This window comes from Haemaphysalis longicornis, unplaced genomic scaffold, assembly GCF_048455015.1.
Source record: "Haemaphysalis longicornis isolate Haplotype H1 unplaced genomic scaffold, Haemaphysalis longicornis Haplotype H1 scaffold_14, whole genome shotgun sequence".
Taxonomy (NCBI): Eukaryota; Metazoa; Arthropoda; class Arachnida; order Ixodida; family Ixodidae; genus Haemaphysalis; species Haemaphysalis longicornis.
Genome location: NW_027526245.1, coordinates 62,239,516 through 62,263,054, shown reverse-complemented (window position 1 = coordinate 62,263,054; position 23,539 = coordinate 62,239,516). Strand labels below are relative to the sequence as shown.

Here is a 23,539-nt window from a genome sequence, read left to right as displayed (position 1 = left end):
GACTGCCTGATTTTGTTTGTCTGGCTTTGTCTGTCTGATCTTAGACCTACTTTTGACTGTCTGATTTTAAGCCTTTATAAGCAACCAAACAGGGCCAGAGGCACAAATACGACGGTCATTAAAGCGAAGCAAGTAGTGCTATAGCTAGTCTCAAACAGCAGGAGCAGGAAGACCTCCGTACTGAGGAGATCGATGAAGCGTCCGTTTTTTTTTTTTTTTCCCGTAGAATACGTCCGTAAAATTATAGGTGTTTCTACAGTACTACGTACTCGCGCCTTCTCATAGGTTAAGTGTGCTGCGCAGAGGACCAAGACAGGCAAGGAAACATCGGCGAAATGCGGAAGTGAGGGTGTTATTACTACAGAACGTAAACAGCGGGTGCGCTAGCTGCAGGTAGACATTTCGGGTAACATATTGACAGAAGGACAAAGTTTCAGCGTTAAACCCGATGACAGGGACATCTTCTGGCTTTTCAGAGAAAATACACATACCATATTGTTTTATAATCACGTATTTATTCGGTTCTGTATAAAAGCGTCTCGGCCGTGGTCTGGGGTTGGCGCAGCCCTTTTCCTCACGCACACGGGCAAAAGTCTAGCGGGGCAAAATCATCGCTGTCAATATGAGCACAATCTCCTCAAGTAACCTCCTCAAGTAGATCAGGCTAGTTAGCCTTACACGAAAACTAGGCTTTCTCTTCGACTTTAAGGGGTATTTTCAGTGTTTTCTGTTTCTCTGAAGCCTTTCGCCACACGCCAGTAATTTTACTACATCTGTCTTTCTTTCTTTTGACCCGCTGCAGTGGCTCAGTGGCTAAGGCATTGTGCTGCAGAGCACAAGGACGCGGGTTCGATTCCCGGCCGCGGCGGCCGCTTTTCTGATGGGAGCGAAAATCGAAAACGCCCGTATGTTCGCGATTTCGGCACATGCTAAAAATCCCCAGGTGGTCGAAATCAATCCGGAGCCCTCCAATACGGCGCGCCTCATCGGCTGCGTTGCGTCGGCGCGTTAAACCCTACAATCAATCAAATCAATCTTTTCTTTGACAAATAGCCCTATTTAGAAATCTGCGCAGGGAAGACAGCTGTAGCCACATGGTGCTGTAAGAAAGTTTTTTTTTTTTTTTTGATGTTGCGGATTTATAATTTACCGCCAACATGAACAGTAATGATGAGGAGAGAGAAGCCGACAACGAAGTGGCTCGTTCACGCGCCTGGTGATGCGTGCGGGCACGTTCGCTCGTGATTGGGTTCGGAACGCTGCGCTTGAACGACCGTGCCCGCACGCAACGCGGGAGGGAGGAGATTGAAATCAAACCCAAATAATGTAGGAAATATGCCTTCCATGTTGCGAGGCCCATGACGTCAGCCTATGCTTGACAAATAAAGATTTAATCTCTCTCTTTCCCTCATAATTAAAGCAACCCGGGCTTTAAAATAATGCTACACCCAGAAAAAGCAACATCTCTAATGAAGTAGCAGACCATTGTACGACATTTTGTCCATATCCATGCACACAGTACCAATACTAGTAATAAAATCGTTGTTACACAGAAATAAGGTCAATTCGATTTTGTGCGTCACTTGTTTCTACCTTAAGTGGAGCTTACTTGTGGGTCCGGTAACTTTGCGACAGGGCTCCCTTTCAGCATAAGTGTTGTTCTTGTTTCAGCATTTTAAGTTAGACTATTAGACTACTAAGTTCGACTGGCTAGACTATTAAAAATACCGGCACATCGCACAAAATGAGTGATTATGAAGATTTTTGCGGTAATAGTTCAGTAATCACCTTCGTACTTAACACGGGACTTCCAGGCCGTCGGTACAAACTAAATGTCGCATTCGTGGCCGTCCATCGCCACTGTCTTCAAGATTCCGAATTCCACAACAAGCGCAAAAGAACGCTGCGGGCCTGAGGACATAAACACTCGACGTTATCATCTTACGCCGGGCTCGCGATCTTGAACCTCTTCCACAAGACTCTCCAGTTTCGCTATTCTCGGCGTATATACTGGATTTCCACCTGCACGATCCAAGGTACTGGTCATGTTATTCGTCACAGCGATCGTCGTAATCGGTAAGCAGTCCCGCTGCATTATCGCCGTTTTTACTGCTCTTGAAATGGGTAACGCGCGTCTCTGTGAGTTATTGGAGCTAAAGTCAATGCTTCTTTCACTCCTTAAATCCACCAGGGTTGTGCAGCGACTGAAGCGTCGCGCTGGTGCGCCGGGGTCAGGGGTTCTATTTGAAGTCCCTGTTTTCTTTTCTGATGCGGGGAAAAAACGGAAAACAAAGAAGCAAGCAAACAAGCAAGGAAACAGACCAAAATTCCCGTGCGGATGAGGCTACGGTGCGCATTTGAGAATCCCAGGTAGTCCAAATGAACCAGCAGCACCTTGACATACGGAGTGTCTGGAAGCCCAGGTTTGTATTCGGAGCATGAAACCGATATGCGAGTTCGAACTAATCTTTGGCTTGCCTTTTACATAAGTAATACACCCGTCAACATAGACCTATAAAGTAAGTAGAAAAACAATCAGTAAAGATTTATTTGCATGAATTTCTAAAAAATTCTGAGTGATACAGGAAACGTGCTGCATATTGCTGTTGGTCATTTCGCTCTTGGCCTCGCATGGCTTGCTGTTTCCCATGCTGTTCGGAACCGCACACAGACAGATTATCGTGTCTCAGACAGAATTTTTTTTCGGAATGACCATATTCAAACTCATCCAGTGTTTTAAAATTCGCCTGCAGCCAAAGAACCTCTACGGCTGGCTGCCTGCTTGGCTGCGTACTCACGCCCTCAATTTCTGTGAACCAAGGGGAGGTCAGACTGACATCGTCGAGCGCTGATTTATAAATGATAACCACCTCGCCCCTTAACTCTCACCCTTGCCATAGCCTCTCGACCAATCATCTCGAGTGGACCTTTAAAGTCCTTGGCCTTGAACTCTCTCTTTCACCGTGAACGCCTCTTGCTCCAAAGACCATGGAGCCGCCGTGGCCACAAAATGCTGAAGGAGTTGCCTGGGAACGTATAATCTTTAAACAATGGAGAAGCGGCCTGCTCTTCGGTATATCCCTATGTATGTGCGGCGCAATGCCTCGAAACTTTTATAATGGCGCAATTCGAGCCTCAACACAACTTATGCTTGTGCTGCACTGAAACTTTCAAGGGACCTTGTTGTAGTACCGGTCCTCATAGCGGCCGCCACGGCGAACTAAAAAAAAATCACGCCATATCCACGGAATGAATGATGATTAGTGGGGCGAAGCTCGAGAGGGGGAGATCATCGGTAACCGTAATTCGCCCATTACATCATTAAGAAAGACGTAATACTGTGTGCGTACATTGTACAAATCAACTTTTATTTTCGGAGTAAATGCTCCCAGGCCCAGACTTGGTGAAAGACCCCGCGCCATCGAGAACTACCCCGCACCTCCACCACAATTTGTCACGTAGGATGGGACACAACGGTAAAGAAAGAACTTTTATTTAGGGCGAACTTGTGCCCGAACAAGACGAGAGGAAACTAGCAAAGGTCCTTGCGTTTCGTTCGATCTCCGAGAACGACTGCCTGCGTTCGTGGCGTGATCTCTTGCGTGATCTCCCCCTCGCAGTGCACGTGCGCTCGCGCCTCCGTTGGCGAACACAGACAAGCTCGCGCTCCCGGTGCCGAGTTTGCACTGCCGGTTGCAGCCGGTTCTTGCGCGTGCAACGCGGCCCACTTTGCGACACCTCCGAAAGAATGCGGCGGTCACGTACCACGAGACACAAGGGATGGACAGACCCATGGCTTTAGGAGCTTCGCCCCTAAAAATGGCAGTCAGACACGCCGCCCTAGAGACTCGCTGTCGGAAAACTCGCGCACAAAATTCAGTTCCTCCCACTCCCACCCGTCACTGGTTGCTTTCACGTGAATGGCAGGGAAGCAGGCGCGCATTCCAGTGCAGACCACTTTAGGGACTCGCCTTGTCGTCGTAGCTCGCTCGCTGGACCCAAGTAGAGCCACACACTTGGAGCCACACGGCGTTTCGTCGTAGCGGCTGTCGCCGCGGCGTAACCCAGAGACTTCGAAAGCCAAGCGGTTTATATAGTCATAAGCGTTCGAAACTGGTGAACCGCTGGCGCTTATCATACATTCCTCGTTATTTAGCGCAAAGAAAGCTGCAGGTACATTTGAGGCAAGATATACGTAATTAACCGGCAGCGCCCGCATTCATTTAGTTAGGAACGCTCGTTGGGTTGGTTTTTAGGATAGCAAGCGCGAAAAAAAGTGGCCTTGCAATGCCGGCACGTGCGGGAGCGCAAAGACAACGGAAATCCCGCTATCCCCAACCCCCTCGAGCGATGGGAGACCTTGCTGTCCAGCCCCGACCTCGCTACTCAGTACGGACTGGTGGCCAGGGGCCAGGAGCTGCTGGACACATATGGGTCCCGTGACTAGGGAACTCCCCTATCTGGTGCCTGCGCGCACACACCTTTTTAAAGGGCTCAGTAAAAGTTGATTCTCGCTCTCTCTCCGCTGGCGCAGTTTCAGGCAGGGGGCGTGCGAGCACTGTGAAGGCGGGAAATTTGAATTGCATTGTGTGGTAGCAGTGAGCGGGTAGCGGCGCTACAGCCCATTATGGCGAATCACTGCTCTGCACTTCAGACAGCTTTCAGGTTGAGTGGAACGGCTTTAATTTTTTTACTTCTTTCCTTCTTCGTCACTGCCTCACTGGTAGCCATGAGCTCGCAGCATGGTGAGCCTCAAAGATCTTTCTCCTTTCCTTTGTAAGCTTTCCTTTGTAAGTGTGCAAGAACTAACTCGCCACGAGCTGTCGAAAAAGAGGAAACAAAAACGTGCAGTGCTTTAGACAGCTTAGCGGCTCTCCCCGCAAGAAGCTGAGGGTGCGTCCTTTTGTTCACACTGCCCGAGGCGACTGCCAAGAATGGAGTACCGGGAATCCGCGCATCCGCAGATTGCTAGTGAAAACGAAGTTCATTGGCCGCTGATTTACTTTCAATAGAGATATCGAGAGACGATTCTCCTTTCGATAGACAGTGCGTCTATCTAAAGACCTAAGGAAGGGCTCCTAAACGGCGCTGTCGCGAAGGTGTAAAGTGCAGGACGTGTTAATTTTCGTTGCCAAGACGTGAGATTGTGCACTGATGAGAAGCAGATGGAGTGAAAAATAACCTCTTTTTGAGCAGAAACTATGGAACTCAAAGGCATTCATTCAATCAATGTGCACGTTCGCTACGGCGTCCGCAGCGCCAAAATTTCCTCTCAAAGAAACGAAAGAGGTGCACTGCTGGCAGTGCGAGAATCTCTAGTCGATCCGCGACAAGCATCGGCCCGTTTCGGTCGTGTCGTACGAAATCTGGATACGGCCACGAGCTGACGCCAAAGAGACACTTAGCTCACTATGGAGTTTCCCCTGCGATGCTTCCATAGAGGGTCACACTTATCTCCTCCCAACCTTCCCTTTTCCAACAAGGCTTCGCGCCATCCTTTTCAATGTTATTCTACTACTGCTACTACTACTACTACTACTACTACTACTAATACTGGTAATCTCTTTCTTTGGGCTTAAAAGCTGTCATCTGGCAGTTAGTGTCGAGAAGCGTTTTTTTTTTTCGGGGAAGGGGGGGGGGGTGTACCGAAATTTCTTGTTTTTTTTTTTTTGAGCGGCCGCTTTATTCAATTTTGCCGGCTACAAACTATTCGACTTAACTTGTCGTCCCCAAAACAAGGTGCTCTATAAATTACCCGCCGCGGTGGCTAAGTGGCTAAGGCGTTGCGCTGCTGAGCACGAGGTCGCAGATTCGATTCTTGGCCGCGGCGGCCTCTTTTCTGATGGAGGCGAAAATCAAGAACGCCCGTGTGTACGAGATTTCGGCGCACGTAAAAGATCCCCAGGTGGTCAAAATTAATCCGGAGCCCTCCACTACGGCGCGCCTCATCGCCTGTGTTGCGTCGGCACGTTGAACCCTACAATCAATCAATCAATCAATCAATCAATCAATCAATCAATCAATCAATCAATCAATCAATCAATCAATCAATCAATCAATCAATCAATCAATCAATCAATCAATCAATCAATCAATCAATCAATCAGAGCTATAATAATTGAAGGACTAATCACGCTATTATGCGTTAGTTGTTAAACTTTATCGGTGTCACTTTTGTACAGAGAACATAAAAAAACTTTGTTAAACATATTTGGTGAGGCACGTGGATGCCAGCCTGAAGAACTGACCGCTCTCTGACCGATAGTGCACTCTGGTTATCAGCACCGACTGACGACCGTGTTTCGTACTGCGCCGCGAGTACGTGTTTACGAGCGGTGCCTCTTTATCTGTATTTTGTCGGCAACTACTCTCGTAATCGAGCTTCGCTTGATAGGTGCGGTTGACAGTCAGCCCTAGTGGAGATTACCGGATATAGTGTTCCTAATCGAAAAATGCGACTTGCCACTTAGCCTTGCGGATAGCCAGATTTGACAGCTTATTTTGATTGTAGGGCTTAACGCGCCGACGCAACGCAGGAGATGCGGCGCGCCGTAGTGGAGGGCTCCGGATCAATTTAGAACACCTGGGGATCTTTAACGTGCGCCCAAATATCGTACACACGGGCATTTTTACTTTTCGCCTCCACCAGAAAAGCAGAAAAGCGGCGGCCGCGGTCGGGAATCGAACCCGCGTCCTTGGGCTGAGCAGCACGACGCCCTGTACCCACTGAACCTGCAGTGTTTAATGGCTTATATCAAGGAAAAAAAAATAGCCGGACACGAAAGCCTTCGAGCGAATTGTGAATGCGAAGGCAATGATGCTGAAATAAACGCCGCTGAGTGCTTCTTCCAAACACGGAAGGGCTATTTGCACGGCGTCTAGTTGTGGCTGTTGCTCCGCTGTGCAATGTCATCGGGGCGTTTGCTTGATACGCCGTCGAATATTGCACTCCGTGTCAGCCACAGTTGTAACTGTCCACTTTCCATATGAATCTGCGTTTCTTAGCAGCGCGAGGCTTAACTTCTGTTTTAAGCGGTTTTATGATGCTTAGCGAACGAAAAATCCGGCGGTCCCGTATACGCAGAGAACTCACATTGCTCATAGGCACCTTGTCACCCATAATGCGTTTTCGATGCTTGTTTTCTGGTTTCCTGAAACGAATTCTGAGCTATATTTATGCCTGATTAGCATCACGCATGTGCTGGGTGTATTAGGCCTTAGCGCTTTGGCGTTTGTTGCACACGGAAATGAAATCGTTGGCAGTTGAGGTGTACAACTTTGCTGTAAAAAAAGGGGATAGGTCGCGATATAGATGGTGATAAATACGAGGATAAGTTAAGCTAAAACATCGGTATACAAAGCATGGTCTAGTGACGCGCCGCCGATACGTCACAAACGACCATTCTCTTCCTGACTGCGTTTGCTTGGCTTCTCGAAGCTTGCTTTTGGTTCTTGAGCACGCGGGAATATTAACACACACACAAAAAAAACAGCGCAGCTGAGACTTGGGCAGATGTAAGGTTTCAAAGGCACGACTGCTGAACCAACAGTTTAATCGAAGTGGACACACATGTATATAATAGCGCCAACTACAAAACAAAAATTACGCCCACCTCCCTCGCGGGAACCCTGGTGTGATGCGACGCTGAGGGGGGTTCAAGCGCAAGCGGAGAGCAACCTCGACCGAAAGGCCGCCGGAGAGCGGCACACCGGTTATATGCGCAGCGCGCCCGAAGGAGAGGAGACCGCGGAAGAGAGAGTACTGCACATGCGCCGGCGCCAGTGCGTCTGCCGCGGCTATGACGCAACACAATCCAACACAATCCACTTTAATACAACCCAATACAAATCCGATCCAATCCAATCCAAGCCAATCCAAGCCAATCCAAGCCAAGCCAATCCATTCGAATCCAATCCAATGCCCCTCGCGAGAGAGGGTGAGCGGCGGAGAGCGCAGCTCGCGCGGCGAGGAGAAAAGGGTAGGTGTGGACGACAACAACGCCGACGACGCTGCATGGAGAGAGAGAGAGAGAGAGAGAGAGAGAGAGAGAGAGAGAGAGAGAGAGAGAGAGAGAGAGTTCGGAGAGAGAGAGAGAGAGAGAGAGAGAGAGGGGGGGAGAGAGAGAGAGAGAGAGAGAGAGAGAGAGAGAGAGGGGGGGAGACGTTTATTCGAGCTTTCTAAAGTGGGAGTGGTTCCCTAGTCCGGGAATCCATCAAGTGAGCAGAGAGCCTTCGCTCTGGATGCCAGGAGCTGCTGGACGTCCAGATGGTTGCTGGTCACCAGGTTCTCCCACAGCTCAGGGGTGGGAAGCAAGGCGAGTGAATGAGATGCAGTCGCATCTAAAACCATCAAATCATGATTCAGTGACACCTGCGTAAAAAATTAGGCTCGTCTTTGAGAGTGCAATAGACCCGCCGCGGCGGCTCAGTGGCTAAGGCGTTGCGCTGCTGAGCACGAGGTCCCGGGCTCGATTCCCGGCCGCGGCGGCCGTTTTTCTGATGGAGGCGGAAAAAAAGCAAGAACGCCCGTGTGTACGAGATTTCGGAGCCCTTTCAAGATCCCCATTTGGTTAAAAGTAATCCGGAGCCCACCACTACGGCGCGCCTCATCGCCTGTGTAGCGTCGGCGCGTTAAATCCCACAATCAATCGAGAGTGCAATAGAGGTGGAGCCTACGCATGCGCAGTAAAGCCTATTTACCTGCTCAGCTTTAATCATGTATGTTGTGACACAAACTGCGCTTACATGGCTGCTACTGAAATGCAGTGGACCTACCATCTGGTGCATCGACGTCATATATCGACGCAGCGAAGTGGCTTCATCATCAAAGCTCGTTCCGATGCACTTACCGCAGCCACGTAACCGTGATACAGTCGCCGCATTTCTTCGCAACTATTTTTGAACAGAGGTGTGCATCTGCACGTGCACCATGGGGAAAGCGTACAGCCCGGAAGCCATCGCTATCATTAATTTAGAGATTGATGAATGATTCTGGCCCAGGTTTAACGCGCCGACGCAACGCATGCGATGAGGCGCACCCTAGTGGAGGGCTTCGGAATAGTTTTGACTTCCTGGGGATCTTTAACGTGCGCCGAAATCTCGAACACACGGGCGATTTTCGCCTCCATCAGAAAAGCGGCCGCCGCGTCGAACCCGCGTCCTTGGGTTCAGCAGCACAATGCCTCAGCCACTCAGCCAGTGCGGAAGGTACATTATTCTAAAGAGAATTTGCTACATCGTTATTGTGTTCAAGGCTATCGTTCAAGCATCTTCCGGTCTGCCCGATGTACTGTTTCCTGCTAGTCAGAGTGTGTAGATAATGCCTTCTAGGCATTCCACGCACGCCTTCTACGCCTATTAATACGTTCTGTGGCCTGTTATCCCCTTGTTTGCCCAATCTGCAAAGCTTTAAAAGTTTATTAGGGACAGGAAACACGACTTTTAGTCTGCGCATTCGGCCACTTTTTAAAGGAAAAGAAGCCTGTCTTAGTTGGACATATGGCGTCCTGTAAAAAAAAATATAATGCATTTCCGCATGGACCGGTTGGTCGATCAGGAAGCTGTGATAAGATGTCTGGACACAGTGCGCGTGCGTGAAACCGGGCTTCATTGTGCCAAAATGGTGACTTGAAAATCGCGAAAAAGGAACGGTTCTAGATAGAAGACACGCACACGCAAATTGATCACGAAGGTGGGCAATAGTACACCTTTATCTCATAAACCAAGTATCGTTATACATTTACATTATTCGTAAAAGCATTTGCTTAGCGCGCAAAAAGTCGTACGGGTTCGTTCTTGGTTGTTTGCAATTTGTGTCTTTTGAGGTTTGACGATTGATTGAACGCACTTTGAGCGAAGGTTGGACGCACTCTTATCTTAGCGTTCGTGCTTCTCTCAACCTTCTTCAGGAAGGGATTGCAAATTTTTTACGTTGTGTGAAACATTTTGCATACACGGGCCAACCGATACCTTTTACCGGCCCTCCGTAGTTTCTGCGCGTGGGAGAGCCTTCGCGCGCCTTCTTCGGAGATGCTACATCAGACGTGGGATTACAAGCGCTCTGCAACCGCTCTAGCTGGTAGTCAAGCCTGCTGGCAGTATGGTGCGGGCAAGATTTCGCCAGGACATTCCGGAAATCAAAGTTGATAATGTCTCTTTCAGGTGTTTAGAATGGGTCGAGTTGTGTCGCAGAAGGGGTGTTTTTTCACAGCAGGGCGTTTTAGTCTTGAGGTTGGCCCGGTAGCTTTCGAAAAATCAACGACAAAGACGCAAAACTCCACCGGTGCGAGGCACCCGGCACGACATTCGCCTAGCAGCGTAGGCGGAGGCAAGCCTCGCCTAAAGCTATGACGGCATCGAGCGCGCCGACACCGCTCGACCTTCGAGAACACTCCATTAGTGGCGGGATCTCTCGCGTGCTGTTCTACTCGTCAGTTCACGTGCGTTCGCGCCTCAAGTGGGAAACAGAACAGCTCGCTCTACAGACGCCGAGTTCGCGAAGCCGTTCGCCACCGGTTCTAGCGCGTGCTAGCGCGGTCCACTTTGGGAGAGATGTGAAAGGCTGCTGACAAAACGGTCCGGGCCTGCCAATCATGGAGAACGTTCAGCGGCAAGTTCGGAAATTCGTGTGAGAGGCAACAGCCGGGTCTCGGACGAAGGCAGAGGGGTCGCCAACTCTGTTGTTTCTCCAGCCTTGCACCACTACTGCAAGCGTCGCAAATTTTTTCTTGTGTCGTAGTTGGTAGCACCAGCAGGTGCCGTCAAGAGCGGAACTTGAACCACAAACCTAAAAAAAAAAAAGATTTCCTCCGCTACCGGGAGCTGGAACATTAGGTCGCAAGTATGCAGTCCCAAAATTATGTCAATGTGTCCGCTCGATCAGGTGTTCACAAAGCTCGGTGTTCACATTGGAGAACAATTAAAATAATAGCAATGTATTGAAATACACGCACAGACTTCTTCTAGTGTTTCCTAGATGGTTCGGTCGCAGTGCGCAACAACCGCTTGGCTTTCAAAGCCTCTGTGGGACGCCGCTACGACGGAACTCCGCTACGACGGAATGCCGCGTGGCTGTACTTGGGTCCAGCGAGCGAGCTACGGCGACAAGACGAGCCCCTAAAGTGCTCTGCACTTACAAACATACAAGGTTCGTGCTGCAGTGACGTGCCATGGGCAGGAGTGACGTCCAATGTGCCAGCACTAAAAACGTAGTTACCTGCACGTTAGCATTCAAGTGATGCGATCAAACGAAACTAGAGGCCCAACTGCAATCGTCCAGTCACGTGTCTTTGCGATGGGTTAGTTAGGCGGCAGTCAATCGCCCAAACAAGATTATGTGGCGTCACAGAGAAGTTGCCGAAAAGTGACTGGAGAGTCGGCACTGCTTCACACGTCCTCTTTAATATCTCCGTTATTTGTTCAAAGTTCGCGATAAAATTGGTATTACAGTTAGCGGGACAAAGCAGTCGTTCTAATAAACCAAACATGTATTTGTCTTTATCGCCTCTTTGAATGATGTATAGTGCAACTAAGACTTTTTACAGCCTAGCAAAAACACAATAAAAACACTTTTAAAGGGTGTTTTGTCGTATAACATTCTTTGCAGGTTGTTTTTTGTGTTTTTTCTAGGCTGTAAAGCTGTTCATTATAGACGAAAGTCATTGTTAAGCGTGTAAATCATTTTAACGTATACGCTCTCGCCTCCAATGCGAGGAAGAACTCGGAAGAATGTGCGCGACGGCCCAACGCGCGTTGAATTCTGCCCGAGTGTGGTTGACTGTCGGGAAAAGCGCAATGCGAATATGCCCGGTCATAGCCTCACAAAGGGTGGGGGGTCTTGCGAAGTATTATGGCGTAGCCAGTTGTCGCGGGGATTCGTCAGTGCAAGGAACCATACGTTTTAAATGCGGAGCACTTTAGGGGCCCGGCTTGTCGTCGTAGCTCATCCGTAGTCACGGTATCTAGCTATCGTAGTAACGCCGCGCCTGTAACGCGGCGTCGCGCACCATACAAAGGCTTCGAAAAGATCCCGGCTTCCCCTTGTTGGGATCGAACCTGGGTCCTTCGCGTTACGAAGCCGATGTCAATCCCATTGTGCCATAGAGGCACACGTTCCTTAAATGCAAAGTGTTGGGGGTGATCTTTGCCACGGAGGCTGAAGTTGCTAGGACGCTAATAAGTACACGATAATATAAAATAAGGACTAAATTATGAATTAACTTATGAGTTACCCCAGATTAATGAAAACTCAATTCAATGTCGCTTTGTAGGCGTTTTGAGGGGCTGCGGTGCCCTCTCTTGACGATTTTCAGTATCAACTCCAGGCTGATACTGAAACTCGTCAAGGGAGGGCGCTGCAGCCACTCTGGGGAATCACTGCTTCGCACTTGACAGCTTTTGACTGCTTCAGTCAAACTGATTCAGCTTTTGACTGCTTCACTCTGGGGAATCACTGCTTCGCACTTGACTGCTTCAATTTTGTATATTTGAGGCGTGTGTATCTGCATTACATCAATCTTATACAGAGTTGCTTTAAAATTGCATTGCCCCGTTCGATTTCATATTCTCGTGGTGTGTCTTCCATGACATCTTAACAAAACATTTTACGTAACTACAATTTGTGTATTTTTTTCCCACTCAGGCGTCACACAGCTGTCCCAGGGAGCTCCTATTCAAGATAACCCGCTCTATCGGTGCCAAGACAAAGCTAGGGGAGAGGCGCCCCATGGATTCACAAACACCACGGTAAAGCTTTCACTTTTGAACGCGCTGACACTTTGAAGCCGCGTTGACTAGCTTTCCAACCGTAATTTGTGGCTACACATTTCAAATGCTATCGGCAACTGGCGGTGGTTTTGTTGTTTTCTAATATAGACATGTGGGCCACGTTTTAAGTAACGTTTTTAATATGTGTAATTTTTCAGCGAAGGCAGAAGGTGAAAATACGTGGCTTTAAGTCTCTATAGTCTGCCCTATGTACTTTCTGCGTAGAAACAGGGCACACTGAAATACCATGAGCACTGACTTTCAAACAATTCCAGCAGACCATTTTCGAAAGTAGTGACATGCTTCAAGTATTTTTTTTCTTCCATATTTCTGAGTTCACGAAGGATGGAAGCGTTAACAGGACTGCAGTGGAGATTAAGCCTTGGGAAAAACGCTGGGACGACATGGTAGAATCAGGGTTAAGTTTGCTGCATAATTGGGAGGGGAATACGAGCCTTAATTTAAAAAGGGAGAGAACGCAATGGCTAATTACCTTACGCAGGCTACATGAACTTTGCCATTTCCCCTAACCAGTGTGGAGTCCTTCATACATCACAGTCATCGCCGTAATCACAGGGATTTGCTACGGTTTTTATTGATGGGTGGTTCTTTCTAAAAGTGCATATTCACCGAAATGCTTACGAATATCGGTAATTGCAAAGGCGCCGCAAGCTTGAGAACTATTGTACGAAGGCGTGGATATAAATTTAGAAACGCAAAATTGAGGCCAAACAACATCAAGTGACTTCATATATGCATTGTCGAAGAATAAGATACTTTGATAACTCAAGGGGAAGTGGCTACATTTATTGCAGTCGAAATGCGAAGGAGTTAGCCGTATATATTGTGCCCCGTTGAGTACACGTGCCCAAACTTTCAATGATCGAAATATGAATTGTTTTTTTTTTTTTCGTTCCAGTTAGTTTCTGGGAAGGCTTATGTGGAACTGAATATGTTGCAGTGAAAGGTGCTTGAGGTATTTTCGGTGAACAACGCATGTTAAACAACTTTTTAGGCATCATGAATGACCCTTTCGGCGGGTCTTTTACACGCGAATTAACGTCTTTCAAAACTGCCCGTTACCAAGTGCATAGCTCCTCGTCGGAAATTAGTGACGAGATTTGCACCTCTTCTGATGCCTTATTTTTTTATCTTTGAAGAGCTCAAATGAAGCTTTCATTAATATTGTTGTTACTCACCATTTGTAGAAGTGGCAGTTGTAGTGGCGGCTGTATGCGTATTAGCCCGTACTTGTAATAAGATTAGGAATAGTCCGTCTGGTTAACCATCTATTCGCCTCAAAAAGCCACAGAGCCCACGCTCCCAGACGACAAAGATAACCACCGAAATTGGTGTAAAAATGTTGGCAATTTAAAAACATGACTTTCGCCCTCTATACAGTCATGCTAGATGTATTAGGATGTTGTGCATCGATGTAAACTTTTCGAAGTGAGGGCATTTTGACTGAAAATTTTGCCTACTCACGAATTAAAAAAAACCAAGGGGTATAGGATGAAGCACTTTCCGGCACCCCTGAACTTGTAGCGGCTTCTGGAAGTTCGGTGCGTGTGATCCCTGTTGGCACTTGCTTGTTCAGTTCACAGAAAACGTGACAGAGTGCATCTACTTCTGCCATCCAGAATGGATGGGCGAACAATGGTATTTCGGCGCCATACATGACGGCACTCCATGTCGGGTAAGTTCCACAAACATAGCAAGAAATATTACGCGCTAACTTTGTTACAGCGGAATGGGCTATCAATAAATTAATTATGGGGTTTAACGCACCGAGGTACACTTGAGCTATGAGGCGCCCCATGGTGGATGGCTCCGGTTTAATCCATGCGTGAAATTTAATGGAGCCATGAAGACAAAATACAAGTTCGTCTTATTCGAAAGATTTTGTGTTTTACCGCGTCCCCAGTGCTTGTCAGGATGAAAACGATGAGAGAATATTCAATTTAAGTTAAAATTTTGACTTTCCCACTAAATCGTGAGTTTTCGTGGTCTTGCAATAACATCACAGGAACCGTCCGCTCTGCAGCCGATTGGGAAGCCTAGTTTACCGTTAGTGTACCTATATGGCAACCACCATACCGTGGCAAGCCGTTTTCTGCCTCTGGTTTATATTTGACCATATTTGAACCTGGTTTGTTTTTGTTCAGGGAGAAAATAATCGTTTCGTTAAACACAGTGCTCGCTCGACAAATAAGATCACGTAAGACACCATTTCTTGCGTCAATAAGCCAGTGTCATCTGAGACTACCCCAAAGCTCCGCAGTCCTGTCCAGCTAAACCATGCATAGTGCACGCAGTACCAACAGCAGTACGCATCGGTACTTCTATGTTTACGTGGGCTTTCGTAACTTCCACTGACACAGGGACGAGAAAGGGACACAGGGACGAGAAAGGGAAACGACAAACTGACACAGGGACGAGAAAGGGAAACGACACCAGCGCTGGTGTCGTTTCCCTTTATTGTCCCTATGCCAGTTTGCGCTTAAGGCCGGGTTTAGACTGTTGCTGCAACTGCCGTAATAACTTTAGAGAATGACGTCATTTCAAGTCTCAGCCAATCGAACTGCGTGGCATGCCGTTTTTTTACGTCCCTAGATCACGATATGGCTTTTACGTCGGTAGTCTGAACATACCGTAGTTTCACTCATGGTTGGTCACCAACTAGCTCGTCTCTCCATTTTGCTCTGGTTTAATCTTGACCATCTTGGGATGTTGCGTCGAAATCTCGGCTCACGGGCGTTTTCGCTTTTCTCCGGCACCTGAAAAGCAGCCACCGCGGCGTGTAAATGGACTATCACGAAGTACACAATACTGCAAAATAATCTCATCTTTTGTATATTTTTAGAGCATGTAGACAATAGGCCATGTCAACTAAGTTCCGCAAATATAGGTGCAATTCAGACTCCATAAAAGTTGTTACAGTGAGATAAACTAGAACGAAGTGACTGGCACAACAGAGATATCATAAAGTTCCTTTCTTTAATTGACAGCGCATCTAGACAAGGGCCGTATAAGCAGTCGTTTAAAACAAGTAATTTATGTTCCCTTTCCAACTTTGTTCCAACCACGTTTTTACTGTAATCATCAAGAAATTGGCCCAGTTTACTATAATTGCGAACAAGCCTGGTAGCTTCTCACAATTAACTCATTCGGGCTAGAGAAAAACTGATGTGGCGCAGCACGTCTATGGGGATACGTGTCAGGGCACATTCAAAGTACCACAGAAGGTTAAAAGGGATCATGCAGACTATATACGACCTCACTTTGCAAGAACTAATCTTTGCTAACTCACTCAGTCTTACTCCAGCACCCAAAGACGATTTCTAACAAAAAAAAAAAAAAAACACTAAGAAATAATGAAATCATTTCTAAGTTCACGGTAATTGATTGATTTATTGTAGGGTTTTACGCGCCGACGCAGCGCAGGTGATGAGGCGTGCCGTAGTGGAGGGCTCCGGACTAATTTCGCCGAAATCTCCTATACACAGGCGTTTTTGCTTTTCGCATCCAACAGAAAAGCGACCGCCGCGGCCGGGAATCGAACCCGCGACCTCGTGCTCAGCACTAAGTTCACGGTACACGACGTCACCAGTGACAGTAGCGGCACCAGTTACTGAATTCAGGAAAACAACAAAAGCATACTTATTGGTGTTATTTCAAGTTATACGGCCTAACGCAACTGGAGGCTCCAGTAGAACCACCCAGTCATGTTTGTTAGTGGTGACTTCGATAACCGCGCAAACAAGATTCGGTATAATCATAGACCTCTCGTCAGAAAGGAGCTAAGGAGTGGCCACTGCTTCATCTATTTTCTTTAATGTCTAGGTGACTTGTTTGAAGTTTGGGGTAATATTGGTATCATTGTTATCGAGAAAAGGCCGTCTTCTTAATTAACTAACCTTGTCTTTTGTCCTCATGGGCCCTTTAAGTTTTGGTTTCACGCATCGTTACATCCGGACCACGAAAACCGCTGCAGTGGAAGGCCAAGGAACAATTGAGATCACTGGAAAATCTGGGAAACGCGTGCCTATGTCTCCAATACGCGGTGTCTTCAGCTGATGTCTTCGGCTGACGTCTTCTAGCACACCGCCGATGTCTCCGTTGTCCATCGTCAATAGAAAAATATTGACCGCTGCGTGCAATTCAATTCCTCACGTTGTTGTCACTAGCGCAATGCCTCAGCCAACGTTTCGGGTGCACGGGACGGGCCGCAGGAACGACAACCTTGCAGGGTTAGTAAAAGGCTCACGGTGGTTTAGCAAGTTCTTGGATAAATGCGTTTGTCTGCCTTAATAAGGCAGACAAACCCAGGCGAACAAAACAATTGCAGGCCCATTACGCCCTGCCGAAAACACAATTGGACCAAATGGAACCATTTGCATTTTCAAATGGGTCCAACTGAAGCAATTGTGCTTTCGGTAGGTCCAAATCGTCCTCCAGTTGTTTTTTTCGCTTGGGTTGTAATGTGTGGCTTTGAGGGTGATGACCCAGTTTTGGTCCCTGCTTTTTTCGTGCTGCGGGAAACCACTGGCGTCATCTTTGTACCAGAACGAATATATTAACATTCGCGTAAATCTTGGTCTATTAAAGGACACTGCTTGCGTAATGGCGAGCACACAGTACACATAGCGAAACCTTTCGATGCTACTGCAAATGGAGGCATGGCTTATATGTGTAAACAGTGTTAGCAGAACCGGTACAGGTAGTTTTGGCACATTTCAGGCAATACGTGTTGTTTTTTAAAAAAGTGCGCATTGAATTGGCTGTTAGGAAAGTTCGCTAGAAAACGCTGTGCGGGAAGGAGACGAGTGAACCCCGCCATCTGGTTCAGAGCCCAAGAATCGGGCCGGTATTGCTAGAATACATCACTAGGTGTCGCAGCAGTAAAGGAGGCGCTGCTTTGAAAGCAGACGAGCGCGCAGGCGGATGAATTACACTGTGACGAAAGCGCTACAGAAACCTGCAAAGAACGCCAAGAATTATAAGACAATTCCCCGATCGCAAATTGCCCAGCTCCTGCCCACCGTCTTCTAGGGCCTTGTTTCGTTCCACCCCCAATGTTGAGCAGAGAAGCCTGTAGGCGGTTATAAACGGCGGCAGACTTCTTTCTTGGGCAGCTTAAACCCGAAAAATTTCGGTCTGTCTGTCTGTCTGTCGGTCGGTCGGTCGGTCGGTCGGTCGGTCGGTCGGTCCTTCGATTCAGCCACCCGGCTAAAACTGAAAAGAATTGGACGATATGTTTGTATAGGGAACCACTAAATCTGTAAACATACTTCCTACATGCTAACTCTGTTGCGCAAAAAACATCAATGCGCGTCTGGTACTCGCAATGTAATTATAATCGAAAATAAATGTGCGGTTGATATTCCCGATTGCAAATAAAAATACGTGTTAGAACCAATATTTTGACCAGACAACGCAGAAAGGGCTCGCGCGAGCCTGGACCTCGTGGCAGTGTTCCAAGTTCAAGAGTAATAATAAAAGGTTTCAGTAGATGGCGCGAGCAGTGGCACGAAGGGAAAATCGAATTGACTTCACCAAACCTTCTTATCGTGGGTGGATCGAAAGGGATGGGAAAGCGGGAAAGGGGGAAGAAGTGAGAGAGAGAGATAGAGAGAGAAGGAGAAAGAGACAGACAGACAGATATACATATATATATATATATATATATATATATATATATATATATATATATATATATATATATATATATATATATATATATATATATATAGATAGAGAGATAAATAGATTGATAGATAGATAGACCGAGAGAGAGAGAGAGAGAGAGAGAGACATTTACGTCGCAGAGGCGGCGGTATACTCGTCCTTCAACGACAATTGCAGCAAGGTGAGTCGATAGGCGGCTAATCTTTAGTTAATTTAAGATCCCTCCCTGTCGTTTTTTTCTGGTCAGCATGAAGTTCCGGCCCTATGTTTGACCCAATGGCGTGTTTTAGCGCGCAGTTCTTTACCTCACATTTATCTGTAAATCTAATTTATTATTGTGAAAAACCAGTTTGCGGCGATGAAGTCCATGGTCTAAATGCTGCATCAGATACCCATGGACACGTTGCGCTGGTGTACCATGATAACTAAAGCAACGGGGCTGAGAAACGGTATCTCTTTAAAACTGCTTACGTTACAGCCTGTTTTTTACAAAAAAAAAAAAAACTAAGGAAGCAAGACAGGTAACCTATTGCTTTTGAACTGCCCATGTTTGCGCTTGCCATTGCTGCCTGCACCGAGGATTTAGGAACCACTCATCTCTAACTAAGAAATATTGAGGGCAAGAAAGCAGTGCTGACGCAAGGACGAATAAAATTGCAGTCTTACACGTTCGTGAAGGGAAATCATATTTCGTTTGAGGCAGACAAGCGGCGTAAGAAGGCAATATGTCCGGAATGTTCGTAACTGGCAGGCTACTTGGTGTAGAAGCATTAAAATTACGCGCGAACTCTGTTTAATTTCAGCTCCAGCCGTACATACAAAAGGTTATATTTTTAGAAGCATGCTTGCACGAGCGTCCCAAGGTAGCGGCTTACCCACTAAGCAGCGTGTCCGTGTGGTGGCACGGCAGTGTGCTTATCTATAGGTATTATTATTATTATTATTATTATTATTATTATTATTATTATTATTATTATTATTATTATAATTCTTTATTCGGAAGGGGAGACTCAAGGTCTAGTAAGAGGTGGGGAAGGCGGTAAAGAGGTATAATATGAAGCGCCCAATTGAATGACTAACTGACTGACTGACTCATCAACAATCATCCCCTACTCGCAATCATCCCCTACAGCGTGCCTTTCACACAGCCCTGTTGCCTGGGCGCATAAAACCCCAATTTGATTCGCCACACAACACTCTGGGCAGCGGTTCTTAACCATGCGTCTGTCGGGGACCCCTTGGGGCTTGCAAATGTCACGGGGGACCACACAATGCGCTATGCAGGTTCTTATCATACTGCCAAACGATTTGCACTTGCAGCAAAGGTCACCCAAGGACTTACTCAATGCCCGCCTTCTGTGTCTGGCGTTTATGCTGAAGCGTATCATATCGCCATGGTGATATGATACGCTGCAGTCTGCTCTTGGGACTAAATGTTACCCAAACATGCCTCGCACATGACGTCAGCACTGCTCTCAGCTTTTCGAGGGCTACTCGAGCTAAGGGCAGCACATAAGTTCGCCGCTTTTCACCGTGCCCACAGTGCACTAACACAAGTGACTTCAGTGCAAGTTACATGTAGCCTTTCCGCATAGCTCTCATGCTGTGCAAAAAGCCAACGTTCATACTTCGGCTACGCAGCGCAAAAATACTACGCAGCGTAAAAATAAACGGGTCGTTCTTTGAAGACACCTTTTTTTGCATCGCCAGCAGCGTTTGGCAAAAACGAAAAAGGAATGAAGGGGGAGGGGGAGAGTATTCGGGGAGGGCTTCTCGGACTCCTGAAATGCCCTCGTGGAACCCTGGAATCGAAGGACCCCCATTCGTGAAACACTGGAGTAGGGCAACGACAAGGTCTCCAAAAAGAACAAAAATTCCCGACAAGAACCAGGCACTATAAAGCAACTCACGGGCTCTTTATGTCAATGGAATGAGCGCTAGTACCAGGCGCAGAAGGTAACGCCGTGGCCAAGACAACAAACAGTCTTCCAAAAGTACCGAGAAAGCTTAGATAGATTGCCACCGCCAGCGCGACGGTTGTCACCGAATTTCAGTTATTACAATAGGTGATTGCAATTCGGTACACTTTTTATTTACCTAGAAAGACGAGAGAGTTTTCCACGTCGAGGTTATTCGTATCGAACATGTGTAGAGTCCCGTTGGTGGCCATAACTATGACAAACAAGTCTTTGCCCGGGACATGTGCAGATTTCCCGCTCATGGCAGTCCTTTCAACAGTGATTACTCTGCAATTTTTTAGCGAAATGAAAACTTATTTTGCACAGCTAATATTTGGGATGAATACTTGCTTTGTGCACAGTTTCAAGTCGCGCACGTTGCACGACTGGGTTCCTGAGCCATGGGAACTATCCCATAGAAATGCATGGGGAGTTAGATTTGACAGCGAATTACACAAAAAAATAGTCAAAAACCTGAAATGTTCTTTTAGCGTTTCAATCTTCACGTTGGCTTCTAGCTGTATGCCAAAGGTCATTTTCCTAAGGTGGTTTTGCTAGGTTCCCGAGAGGTTGTAATTTTGAGCGAGAAAGCTGGGTATGTAACATTGTTTTGACGGTCCAGACGCAACAAATACGCAGGCCACATAATGACACTATCTGCGGACACGATTGAATTTTTATGATTTTTGGACATTTCCTTCATTGCTTTGCCTACCTGTCGACAGATACCGGATGGAACCGAGGGAACTTGCCGAGGTGGCTACTGCATGACAGATGACGAAGATTACACGTTTCCGAACACGACGTACTCTCTCGGCGAGGCGGACAATAGAGGCAACAGATCAGAGCCGGGTGTTCCCAGACCTGGCTTAGAAGACGTCGGGGAATCGGGTAAGAAAGCATGCGTGCATTTATGCATAAGGTATTTGTTGACGGCTGCAAATCGGTGAAAACAGAAACCTTGGATTAGCCTGCTGGGGATTATGCCGGGAGCTTATCCACTTTTTGCCATCAGCTTATCGTTGGCTTACCCGCGTTTGCGAGTAAAAGTAGTTGTCTCATTACGAGTGGGCTATAATTCACTTAAGCTATGGTCTTTACAGGACGTGTGGCATTTACGAAATGGAAGACGCGCGCACGCACCAATGGCGAAATGAAATTAACACCGAAAAAAAAAAATTGCTGCGGTTTCGACTGGGGAGATTAGTTCACCTGTGCTACCTCCGTCAAAACAAGACTTGTCGACAATTTTCGGTGATGCCATCACCGCCTTCGCCGCCACTGGCGGCGCAGTACGATTGGTGCCGAGCGCTGATGCCCAGAATGAAATGCGGAACGAACGAAAGCTAAGAAAGCGAACCACGGCGATCATGGCGGAATGCAGAGGCAGTGACGTCACCGCCTCTTCTCCTCCGCCCGGAAGTGACGCGCAGAGTGCGTGGTTTCCGGCCACAAAAACTTATGCCTTTAAGGAGCACTCACCTGATCACATTCCTATTGAACTTACTAATTCAAGACCCACGGGCTTAAAAAGCATCGTGTAGCGATACAAAATATGTGCACTGATGCATGAAAATGTTTTTAACGGCATAGTTGGTTTCTTTTAAAAACATACCAATTCTTTATGAGATAAAAAAGTAAACAAAAAGCACATGTTGGTTTATCTTGTTTTCACTAGATGGCAGTAGCTGTCTAGCAAGCGAGAGTTTTATTTGTTATTTCAGTACTGAAGTGACATATTTTTCAAATTAAGCAAACTAGACCATTTGCAGCGTTTTCATAAATCTGCAAAACTATTCGCATTGGTGCCCCATGGTTTTTAAGCCCCTGGGTCCTGAAGTAGCAAGTCCGACAGGAATGCTAACAGGTGAGTCCCCCTTAACATTTGAGAGGCGTGGGGCGTAAATCTAGTGCCAAACAGTTACTTTATAATTAAATTTAGTCTGCACAGGAAAAGAAGGTGAGTGAACATCCTAAAAAGAAATTCATTTCTTTCTGTTCTTTGTTTTACAGTGAAAGCCAATTTCGTGCTTTAGCTGCGTCACTACTTTAAGCAGAATTCATTGCCCCTCTTCACTGCACTAAAACTTGTAGTGGCGCACTTCCGAACCATGCATGCAGGATCACCGAGCAACCGGCATGCCCCTCCGCTGACGCCGGTGGGCGAGGCGCATTGGCCCCACGGTGGCCCCGGCCCCGAGGCTCCACAGCGGCAGGCCCCGGCTATGTACGAAATCGAAGAAGACACCGGCGGCTGGATTAACTCCTACGAAGTGGCCGGCACCAAGGTACCCACTTAGTGGGCTGAACGGAGACGGAGGTATTTTTTACGGAAAAGACAGCAGAGCGCACACCATGCTTGTTTGAGTGTCCTATTTCACTGTGCCCCAGTTCAGAGCGCGCAAAGTACACCCCTCATGAATGGTAACCAACTTCCAGCGTTTTTGTGTCATCGCACAACCATTTTACGGCTTCTTTGTACTTCGAGAACATTTTTTCGTAACACCTTGCTGCTACGTTTTATTAAACGATGCCTCGCATGTCTCAATAAAGATGGCAGCACCACAAAATGAACTCTGGTCGTTCTTGCAGGACCTGGAACTGCATGGGCACAAGCGCTGGCGATAAGTGGTTTATGAGAGTGTGTTTTTGTATGCAGAAGGGTAAATTACCAGATGCAATTATGGCGCTGAACGCCACCTGCTTTTTCAACCGGCAAAATTACCCTGTGCTGTATGTCCAGCAATTACGGCTGGCGTTACTAAGCCAGTAATGAGAGATGACTAATTTGTAAAATATATGAATGAGACTACATGCCGCACGTGAAGTTGCAAAAAGGAGGTGAACAAATCGTGCCATATTCAATGGCTGTCACCATGTTTCAAGGTGCTTAGAGGCAACTTAATTGAACAACTAAAATTGCAGCTTCCAGCAGTTCATGTTAAAAAAACTGTGCAGGTTTTTTTACAACGTGCAAAAACCAAAGTATGACTTCAATCCTTTTCACAATCTGGTTAGCAAGTAAAACACACCTTCGTGTAACTGAATGTGTCTTTGAGGTGTCTAATGTAGCTTTTCTCGCGTTTTTCACTAAGCATATAAATGGAGAGACAGGTCAGCTGCGTGCT

General features: G+C 47.1%; 1 protein-coding gene across 2 annotated transcripts; it reads left to right on the top strand.

Moving 5' to 3' along the window:
* Nucleotides 1–1,938: 1,938 nt before the first annotated feature.
* Nucleotides 1,939–22,978, top strand: LOC144165130 (uncharacterized). Of its 2 annotated transcripts, none has more exons than XM_077695236.1 (5): nt 1,939–2,076; nt 12,641–12,744; nt 14,363–14,461; nt 21,137–21,302; nt 22,506–22,978. In XM_077695236.1, the coding sequence occupies exons 1-5, from the start codon at nt 2,046–2,048 to the stop codon at nt 22,709–22,711; spliced, it is 606 nt and encodes a 201-aa protein (XP_077551362.1). In that variant the 5' UTR covers nt 1,939–2,045; the 3' UTR covers nt 22,712–22,978. The 2 variants fall into 2 exon arrangements, with proteins under 2 accessions (XP_077551362.1, XP_077551363.1); XM_077695237.1 differs by having other exon boundaries at nt 22,533–22,976.
* The last annotated feature ends 561 nt before the right edge of the window (nt 22,979–23,539 follow it).

Bases quoted from the DNA above. Each gene is read 5' to 3' on its own strand.
- LOC144165130 (XM_077695236.1), top strand. From the start codon at position 2,046: ATGTTATTCGTCACAGCGATCGTCGTAATCG. The intron at 2,077-12,640 runs GTAAGCAGTCCC...TTTCCCACTCAG, and splicing joins CACAGCGATCGTCGTAATCG to GCGTCACACAGCTGTCCCAG. The intron at 12,745-14,362 runs GTAAAGCTTTCA...TTGCTTGTTCAG, and splicing joins ATGGATTCACAAACACCACG to TTCACAGAAAACGTGACAGA.